This window comes from Streptopelia decaocto, assembly GCF_964273445.1.
Source record: "Streptopelia decaocto genome assembly, chromosome: 23".
Taxonomy (NCBI): domain Eukaryota; kingdom Metazoa; phylum Chordata; class Aves; order Columbiformes; family Columbidae; genus Streptopelia; species Streptopelia decaocto.
This window is the reverse complement of record NC_138678.1, coordinates 931,273-941,467: the sequence shown is the minus strand read 5'-3', so window position 1 is coordinate 941,467 and position 10,195 is coordinate 931,273. Positions and strand designations below refer to the sequence as shown.

Here is a 10,195-nt window from a genome sequence, read left to right as displayed (position 1 = left end):
ATCCTCACCACCTCTTCTTCTGGTGTTCTGGAGCATCGTGTGAAACTGTACAGGAAAAAAACAAAACAAAACCCCATCTTTCCAAGGCAGAGAGAAGTGGGAACACTCAGTGCCGGGTGGTGTTCAGTGGAGGTTTGCCGTTCCGGTGCTTTTGAGGATTCCTTTGCTAGACCTGAGCGCACAGTGCCTGCCCCCTCACCTTCCCAGCAGCTGGAACCTCTGTTTTCATCCTAAAATCCGAGCGAATCGCACAGGGAAGGGGGAAGCCCTGACCCCCAGCCTCCCCGCGACCCCCACAACGGGGGCATCTCCTCCCCGTTGTCCCTCCATCCCCTCCCCAGGCCGAGCGGTGTTTCCCGGAGGTTTCGGCCCCGCCCCTGCCGCCCCGCCCCGCCGCTCCCGGCCGGCCCGGGGAGCCGGTGCCCAGCGCCGGGCTCGCTGCGAGCCCCGGGCCGCCGGCAGAATGCCGCTCGCCCAGCTGGCCGAGCCCTGGCCCAACATGGAGCTGGTGCAGCTGGACACGGAGGTGAGCGGGACACACCGGCTTGGGGAGGGCTGGGAGGATTCCGCGCCGCTTCCCTCCCGCTTTCCCCGCCACCTCCGGGGGTCTCCGAACAAAGGAGCGCCCGGCCCGGCCTCCCGGAGGGACCCTCCCGGCTGCTGCGGTCACGCCGGCCCCGGGTGGTTCCCCGAGGAGGGGGTTGGTGGGTCCGGGGGGGCGCAGGCGGTCGGGGTTGGGGCGCCGGGGGCTTCCCGGCTGCGCCGCTGCCCTTGGCGTTGGGCGTTCGGGGACGGCGAGCGGCGTGCGCGTCCGGCTCCTCCCAGACACACAGGGAAACGGTCCCTGCTGAAGGCCCGGGGGATAAATTCCTCAGATTTTGGGTCTTTCTCCTCCGGGCTTCCTCGTTATCCGCCCCCCTGCTCGCTCTCCCAGGCCTGCGTTTCAAACTCCGATCACGGTCCTGTGTCACTTTCACTGGATATTTGCTCTTTCCTCCTGCTTTGCTCTTTTCCTTTTAATTAAGACCTCCAAGGCAGATGTGCAGGACGGTGCACAGCATCTGTCCACATCTGCAGGCTTGCATCACAGCCATTTCAGGAGGAAGGGACAGCTTGTAGCAGTTCTCACCCGTCGCAGAGCAGCCAGCTGAGGCACTGTGCTCTGGCACTCTTTAGTTAAACATCTTCTCATCCAAATTGGAACTAGCGGCTCTCCTGGAGAAGCCAGAGGGGTGGTGGGGATTTTGTCCCAGGTGTTTCCTTAGGTCTTGATGTTTTCCACCGTTCTGGCTGGATTCAGCGCTGCCACGCTCTTCCATCGTGCCTAGGGACATCGTGATGGTTCATCGGTCAGATTTGCTCGTTCCTATTTAAAATTGCCTCTTAAGAGATCTGGGTTTTGAGTGGAGGCAGCGTTTCTCCACTGCTGCCGTGGGAGGTGTGCTTGCCTCGTTTTTGTCGGCCAAATACATCACGGCTTCTCCCAGAGCCCCCCGGTGTGGGTGGGGAGCTGTGGGGAGGGTGCTGCGGGTGCCAAGCAGTGGGCACGAAGGTGCGGTGGGCTCAGTGAATCTGCTGTGAAGTCACGAGGGTGGGTTTGTGCTCAAAAATGGGAGAGGAGGCAAGTCCTGCGGTGACTCGATCGCGATTCCTGAAACCACACGGTGCGCCCCGAGCCAGGGTGGAGGTTATTGCTGGGAGACAGGGCTTTTTATTTGTGGTTTTTTCTCTTCCCAAGTAGGAAAATAGCCTGAAAAGCGAGACAACGCAACTAGACTCATAATGGGAGGAAACTAATGCCGGTGCCCAGGGCGGTGAATGCCGTGGGTGAGATTGGTTTACTACTTAATCCCAGGTCTCCCAGGTGCCAGGCGGGCGCTGTGTCAGCATCACGGGATCTCTTCTGCGCGGAAGCGGCTGGGGGGGTCCGGTGTATTTGTCATTTGTGAAGATGGTGGCAGCAGCAAGAGCTGTTTTCCCCATTGCATTAGCGACGGGTGTGTTCATTATAAACTGAAACTGGAGGGCCTGCCTCTGGCTTCTGAGCTGTCCCCTTCCCCCCTCTCACCTTGGCCAGAGCTCTAGGTCAGGCTCAGGAGCCGCTTGCAGGTGCTATTTCTGCAGATCAGTCTTTTCACATCTCAGGATCACAAGTGGGACGTTAGTAATTTACCTCCCTTTGTTTTGAGGTGAGCAGGTACATGCACTTGACTCCAGCAAGGAAAATAACACAGATGCTCTTCACCTCTAAACCTGGCTGCCATCGCTTGGGCCAGGCTTTAGAGGGTTCCCTTATTTCCAGCAGCATATCTGTGAAAAGCAGAGGGGGACTAGGGCTTGGGGTGAGTTTTGCATCTTGAGACGTTAAAAATCACCCAGGGTAGGGGCCCAAGGAGAAAGTTTTCACTGCTCCTGGGCAAGGTGGCACCACTGAGAAACCGAGGAGACTTTTCTGGAACATCAGTTACGTAAATCGCCCTGGGATCGCTGCCATCCAGGTTAGAAACCGGCTTCCTCCAACCTTTGCTTTCTGAGTCATGGAGCAGAGGTGCTGTCACCGCGCCGGTGGAGGCATCAGTCCTGTCATGCCGAGATTTGGGGTTTTTCCACCGTGTTTGGGAAACACTGGCCATCTGCTGCTGGGGATGGGTCCTGTTTGGTGTCCCTTGTCCCCGTTTGGTGCCCTTGTCCCCGCTGTCCCTTGTCCCAGCCTGCTTGGAGCTGTGTTGGTGAAACATGGGGGCAGTGGGAGCTCGAGCTTCGCCCTTGCAGGAGACAAGTCCCTCTGTCCTGAGGGCTGAGCTGCCTTCGTAAGGCTTTTTCTTTCTCCTTTTTTTTCCCCTCTGTTGTCCCTGCTGCTTATATTATTCAGAATATTGCTTATGTAGTAGAAAAACCTGGCTGGGGCAGAGTCCAAGCAATAGAGAGTGGAGTTGAATGACTTCATCGCTATAGCGATGGATACTGTCATCGCGCTGTGCTTTTCTTTAAACTCGGGCCTTGTTGCACAAACGTACAGCAACACAACTGACGTGGGCTTACGCCAAACCCAACCACTTCAAGCTAATTATTTTTGCCTGTATATGTGTATCATCCTTTACTGAGCAGGAGCTTTTAATGAATAACTATCTTTTTCAAACATCTTAGCTGAACAACGCGTGAAGCAACGATCAAAAGGTAGGGGAGGAAGCTGAGCGACTGTCGTCTCTGATATGGCTTGTGTGTGGACTCCTCAGTCTGGTTGGGCTACACGAGTTCTTTTGGAGATCTTTATTTTTGCAGAATCATTTCCTCTCTCTGAACTGCGATAGGGAAGATCTATAAATTCCACTTAGTAATAGTAAGATGTGTCGAAGTAGTAGAAGCTCTGGGGTGAAGGGTTTCTTCCCCCACCCCTTCCTGCTGGAGTGCTTCACGGTTCATCAGCTGGGGCACTGAGCATCTCTGGGTCCCTGGTACCCTTGTTGTGTTGTATATGGGCATCTCCAAAGTGACTAGTCAAAACCTAGAGGCCCAGAAGTCACAGCAGGCTGCCTTTTAAGGAGAGATGTCGATAATCTGGGATGATTTGTGCTGATGGTGCTAACTATAGAGCGCAGCCCTCGATGGCAGCAGGAGCGGGCACGGTCCTGCCAGGGTGAGACCCGTCCTGCTTTCAGATCACAGCAGCTCTGGCCTGGCCTCTAAATTGCTCCCTGTGGTGCGGATTATGTGGAATTAAAGGGATTTAAAATGCAAGATGTCCTAAGATAAATATCTCCCAAGTTCAGCCAGGCTGGCAGTTGCGTAACCGAATACACTTGTTTTCCAGCACACCTTTCTGCACGCGATCGAGAGCTCGTTGGAGCAGCGTGTGTGTGGAAGGGCTTGTGTGTTACCTCTTGGGCGGTTTTAGCTGTCGCTCGCCCAGAGGAGCCATCGCGGCCAGGCTGCCGCTCCACGTGCCCATCAGATTAGCTCCGTAATCCCCATTTCTGCTCGCCCCAGCACTGGGCTGGATGGAGAGCTGCAGGGACAAGCTGCTGGTCCCTGCTGAGGCTCATGCTGACTTCTTGGAGCCCAGACCCTGCTCTGCCACCACCCTGGGCACCCGAGGGAAGGTGTGTCCCCCCCTCCTGCAGCAGGTCTTGCCGACCAGGACACCTTCGGGTTGTTTTTGGAGTGGGACATTCAGGAGGCTCCTTTCCAACCCTGAGAACAATGCGCTGTCAGAGGGTATCTGGCACAGAGGCGAACACACAGGCGCTGTGCGTGGTATGCAGGGGGAGTGCAGAAATAAAGCATTTTAAAGAGGCAAATGTCAAACCGAGAAAGCCACAGACTAGTTCAGCTCTGCCCACGACGTGGCGAATGGCCGTATTTTATCTGGGGAGGTGATGAGTCTGTAGCTGTGCGTGCGTTTCCATCTTGGACGCTTACAAATGGCTCTTGAATTCCATATGAGGGAATAAAGGCTGGTTTTGCTCTGGGGTAGAAGGAAAGCACTTGGCTCTAAATACTGCAAATCTCTCCTTACACATCTGCCTTATGTCAGCTCGAGAAAGTGACTGTTGCATCAGGAGCTTCATCCCTCTGAGACCACGGACGTACACCCAGGAAAGCTCCCTGGGATGGACACTGTTCTCTTCCTTTCCTTGTCCCTTCCATCCCCAGGTAGGCCGGGTTTCTGTCAGCAGCAGGACAAGGATGCTGAAATGCAGCACTCCAAAGGTCTGGCTGATCTGGTGTCTCCTGGCTTATCCTTGAAGCCAAAGGGTTGGACAGACCCTGCATTCCTTAAAGAGCTTGTCCTGGGCATCAACTCAACCTTCTCTTAACATGTACCTTGTAGATTTGTTGTACGGACACTGATTCCCTCTGTCCGACATGGAAATTCTGCTTCTTATGCCTTTTTAGATATAAACAGCCCTCCTTGAGCTATGGTTTTGATTAGCAGTGAGTTATGAATTGTTGATCAGTGACAGCTGAGCCAGTAAACATAAGTATGTTTCCAAGTCTGGTTATCTTGAGCACAGTGTCTTCCCCCTCTTTGTACAGGCTACACATAAACAAAATCTTACTTCACTTCTTAGCTATTCTTCGTGCTAATGGCACCAAGAGCTCCGTGTAAACATCACGGCAACGTTCCCCTGGAAGAACTTGGCTTGCGTGGTAGTGCTATTGGTTTTTTCAGTCATTGGCTGAAAATACTTCGGAAGTTAAGTTGAAGTTGGTAAGAAGGTGCGTTATGGAGCCCAGAGTGGAGCCACAGAAGTGCAAATATTGCAGGTGATTTTCTCCTCGGCTGGTGTGGTGGTTCTGCACTGCATCTCTTCTCTTGGGCTATAACATCTGAAGAAGCATGAATAAATTTGCCTCGTTCTTTTAAAGAAAGAGAAGAATTCCATGTTTTTTGAGCCTGAGACTGTAGTGCAAATAGATGTCAAAGCAAAATCTTCCTGCCCTTGTTTTTCTCCACAGCCTGCAGAAAACCTTTTGTACATGCCTACCCTGCTCTGAGTATCTACGTCTATTTAAAAACCACCCACTTTTGCTCCTGCCGCCTTCTGCAGGCACAGTGCAGCGCTGAACCTGATCAGCGCTTGGTGTGACCGGCCCGGTGCCACTCCGGGTGGCTCAGGTCACCTGCTGTGACTTTGTACAGAGCTCCAGGAGCTGGACGTGCCGGCCAGAGGTGGCCCGGAGCCAAGCGGGTGGTACGGGCTCCCTGCAGTGCTATCAGCTGTGATAGGGTAATAAATAACTGATAAATGCTCATATTAAAGCCAACGTCATGGCAAAATGCCTGTTAAATGTACTCTAGCACTGCTTTCTCATCTTCACCTGATCTTACCTGCTTGCTGCTCCCAGTGGTAACCACAGCGTGGGTGTGGGATGATGCGGGAGGGATGGGGTGATGCAGGAGGGATGGGGTGAAGTGGCTGCACAACTGTGTCTCTAGAGCTTTTTCTGCACCCACAGCCCTGGGGACCCACAGCTGAGGACTGCAGAGGTGCTGTTCACCCCACAAGTGATGGTTGATATATAAACAGCCCTAATTTCATTTGGGGGCGGTGTGGAGAGACTCTCTGGACAAGCGTCTTTTTCTCTTTTTTAAATGAGTTGTTTTGTGCTTGTCGTGTGCTGACGGCGGGTTCTCTTCCTTTGCAGAATGGACAGGCTGCTCCAGAGGAAGGTGGCAATCCTCCAGCCAAGGTAAAAACGCTCTGGGGTCATATCTTTAAGTCACCTCTCTGAGCTGCATTGGGGTGTGAGCCGACTTGGGGAATGGGTCGGGGTCGGCTATTTTTAAATCCTGTAAGCTGCTGCTTTGTAATCTGGATGAGTGCGTGTGGGAGTGAAAGGGACTGGAGCAGGGGAACAGAAAAGACCGACCCTCTGCCTTTCTGTCCCTTTGGTCAGCCATACACATCTGGAAAGTTTCCCAAGGGCCACCTGAACCCAGCATGGAGTCGAGGGATTGCAGGTTGTAGTAGAGGGTTAGGAAAGAGAATCCCTGGGGTGTTTCAGTGCTGTGTTTACACCCTTCTCTATGTTGTGATCTTGCTAGATGGGATGAGAAATACAAGAGTATTTGATGGTTTTGGCACAGCTGTCCTTGCTGAGTGCCTGGTATCTGTTTATTCTCCTGCCTTGGTGGGACTGGGAGAAGCTCCACTTCTGCCAGGGTGACCTCTGTGTCCCCATTGGCATCAGTAGGGAGTGGTAGAGGGAACTGAGCTCCTGTCTTCCACATTTTGGGCAAGGATCTTCATCTGCTGGACCTTCTTCAGACACCGAAAGCTCTTCTTGCTCCACACATGAGCAGCATGATCTTGAAGGACTTGATTTCTCTGACATGAGAAGTACAAGAGCGCTTGTACGTCCAAGTACGAGATGGAGGACTGATGTTTTTAGCATGGGTATTTTCTAATTGTGTCGATAGTTCTCTGCCGTGCAATACAGGGTAGAAGAGCCATATCAGTGCCTGGCAATCACAAGCCTTTCAGGATTTCCTTTTCTGATATGTACATGCTGTAACGGTGAAGAACGACACTACATGTTTGATTTGGCTTGGGAGACCTTGCTGAGCGGGTTGTCAAGAGTTTGTCCTGGATCTTACCCTCAGTGAGTGCCCTGTAGCAGTTGCTCTCTCTGAATCATCGTCTGTGTTAAAGGCCAGAGGGGCTTTATTGCATTGTTTTCCTACTTGGTTACTGTCTATATTTTTAGTAAAAGACATTTAAACTTAAAAAACAATCGACTGCTTTTCAGCCAGTTCTTTTCCAGGAACTTATGCTGGGCTTCTAGCATTGCCATTGCATCTCGGCTCCTTGTTCTGCATTTCTGTCTCCGTTGCTGGACTGGCATTTTTCCAGCGGCCTGCAAAGCAATCTGGCGTGGGTCAGATGAACTCAGGTCAGTGGGACTGTGCACTTTCCTCCCCCGAGAACAGTGGTTTTATGGTTTTCACTGTGCCTGCATCTCTGGCATGGGGAAAAAATAATCTCTGTCTTCTGGTTGGATTCCAACTGGGCTTCTAAGACTTGAGACTTTGCCTCTTGCATCTTCAAACACTCGGCTAAACTGCCTTCCTGTTAGAGCGGCTGAAGGATGTTGCTTTAAAAGTAATTGAAGATTTTTGTCTTTGAAGGACATCACTGGGACAAACCCCGTCTGATTCCATCTGTAGGTGCAGCCCCACAGAAAGATCATGCGATAGAGGCCTAAAAGCACTCGGGGCTGCCCTGTCTGTCCCTCTGTGGGACACAGAAGCGAAGTCCCGTTGCAGCCAGGGAGCTGGAGCACAGCAGCGCCACGTTGCCCAAGGCGGCAGGGAAACCGTGAGAGCCCGGTGCAGGTGTCCCGCTTTGCACTTTTCCAAGGCACCGTGGCCAAAATGCCTGTGAGCGGTGTCCGACAATCCCATTTTCGGTAAATTTTGAGCACGTGAAGCTCTGCTACGCGCTCCTGAAATAACCTCGGCGCGTTTTCCAAGTTTGTACAAGGTACGTTTCCCACCAGGACAGACAAATGAGATCCCTCCTATAAACACATACCTTGAATTTCAGGGCAGACTCTGAACCAGCTGCGGTGCTGCCGACTGGGGCAGCAGGCAGCGCGCTGAGTATCTCTGTATTTCGTTCATTTTGGGGTAGACATTGTCAGCAGCACCTTCTGGCACGGGCTACAACAAGGACTGAAGAAGGAGAAGCGGCAGCGAACATCTGCAGTTGGCCGTTCTCAAGTTGAAGGTTGCTCAGGATCCCTCCCGTGCCCGTCTGTTCTAGCTGTGCGTGGAGAGCTGGAAGGGGAATAGGCACCTTTATTCTGCGTTTATACTTGCTCTCCTTTTGCGGCTAATTCTGTGATCTCTCCTAAAAATAGCCTGAAGCAGCGACAGCGGCGTTTACTCAACGCCCACGCCGAAGTGCCGTCCCTCCCCCTGTCCCTGTAAGCGGGATGCTGCCAGAAGTACAATCGTTATTTGTCTGGGCAATAACCAAAGGTGTTTTGCAAAGGAGGGAATCCAAGAGTTCCTCAAAAGAGTTGGGAACTTTGCAGCTGGTTGCATGAGACCGATGGGGTCTGACGCCTCCGTCATCATCTCACCTGCTGTTGTTGCACATTAGGGTCTTTGGGCATTAGATATGGTAAAATGGTCAATTCAGAGGTAGCGAGGGGATGTTTTAGGCCGGGCAGGCTGTGATCTAGTGCTTTCTAGCTGCCTTTGTAGCTCCAGCTACTGAGGAGAGCTGGTGCGTTTCACAACTTCTTGCGGCTTTTATTCCTGTGTGGATTCTCACCTTTCAAGAACAATTGTGGTACGCAAGTCCCTGCAAGCACCGTACCTCGGTGCGTTTATCGGAGTATCTTGGAAACGCCTGCAAGATCCTACAGGTCGGGCAGAGAGCTGTCTGCAATGTCCGCCGCCCTTCGCACGGTCACGGGAAAGGAGCTGGGTCATCCTAACAGCATTCCAGCTCTGCAGCCATAAGGAATTCCAAGCCAAACCCTCTCCTGACAGTGAGCACGACAATCTAGGAGATTGCTCATACCCAGATTCTTGCTTATCTGGATGTTCCCAGTGCGTCTTTGCTGTAAGAGTTTGCAGTCTCCTGAGCTTGGAGGAGACTGAGGGGGGACTCATTCCTGGGGATCAATATGGAAAGGGGGAGTGTCAGGAGGATGGAGCCAGGCTCTTCTGGTGACAACCAGTGACAGGACAAGGGGCAATGGGTGCAAACTGGAGCACAGGAGGTTCCGCTTAAATTTGAGAAGAAACTTGTTGGGGGTGAGGGTGGCAGAGCCTGGCCCAGGCTGCCCAGGGGGGTTGTGGAGTCTCCTTCTGTGCAGACATTCCAACCCGCCTGGACACCTTCCTGTGTAACCTCATCTGGGTGTTCCTGCTTCATGGGGGGATTGCACTGGATCAGCTTTGAGATCCCTTCCAACCCCTGACATTCTGTGGTTCTGTGATCTGTCAGGCGATCCTGGCCGCATCCCCCAAACCAGATTGCTGATCCAGTGTTGTGTTCAACAGCAGCCTTTGGCAAAGACAGGTACAAGGACGGCTTTTTGCTTTCCTCTCCTCTTTGGTGGTGATGTTTGACCCTGTTTAGATTTGATGTTGGCTTTAGGATGGCAGCGGCATGGTTGGTGCAAGGTTCCAGTGCAATGTCTGTGGGATGCTGAGCACAAGAGCTGCTCTTCCAGGTTCATAGTGATGGTAGAAGAGCAGGACTGCCCTTCTGATATCCTCCACATTTCAGGGCTTGCTTTCTTCTTGTTCTGTTTCCTTTGACACAGCCTGGGCTGACACCAAAGGAGACATCTCCTGTGACAGGCCTGAGTTAACCACAGCTGCGTTTCTGTGCCGGTCGGGAGCTGCTCTCAAACGCTGCTCTGCCCCAGGGGCTAATGATCAGTGCTGTGTGTTGGTCTCTAGGTGCTGAACCTCGTTCTCTCCTATGTTCTTTAGATTTTAATTGTCAGGTACGTTGGAGATCGGTCCTTGTTCAGCTGGGGAACGGCAGCAGAGGGCTTGAATTCAGTGGAAAAATGGAACCTCCCGTAATTGGGGTTTTGCAGCCTGTTCCGCAGCCAGCTTGGCTGAGGGGTGAGCTGGTGCTCCCTGAAGGTGCCAAGTGTGAGGAATTATGCACGAAAGTACAACACCCAATTAGTGAAATCGCTTCATAATGAAGAGCAGAGG

At 52.7% G+C, this 10,195-nt stretch overlaps 1 protein-coding gene across 1 annotated transcript in view; it reads left to right on the top strand.

Moving 5' to 3' along the window:
* Positions 1-391: 391 nt before the first annotated feature.
* The window catches only part of RPS6KA1 (ribosomal protein S6 kinase A1), a 36,934-nt gene continuing 27,130 nt past the window's right edge, over positions 392-10,195 (top strand). Inside the window, exons 1-2 of the mRNA XM_082071255.1 lie at positions 392-526; positions 6,151-6,195. Of these exons, the coding sequence (XP_081927381.1) occupies positions 464-526; positions 6,151-6,195 (108 nt within the window). The 5' untranslated portion in view covers positions 392-463. The remainder of the gene's footprint in view (positions 527-6,150; positions 6,196-10,195) is intronic.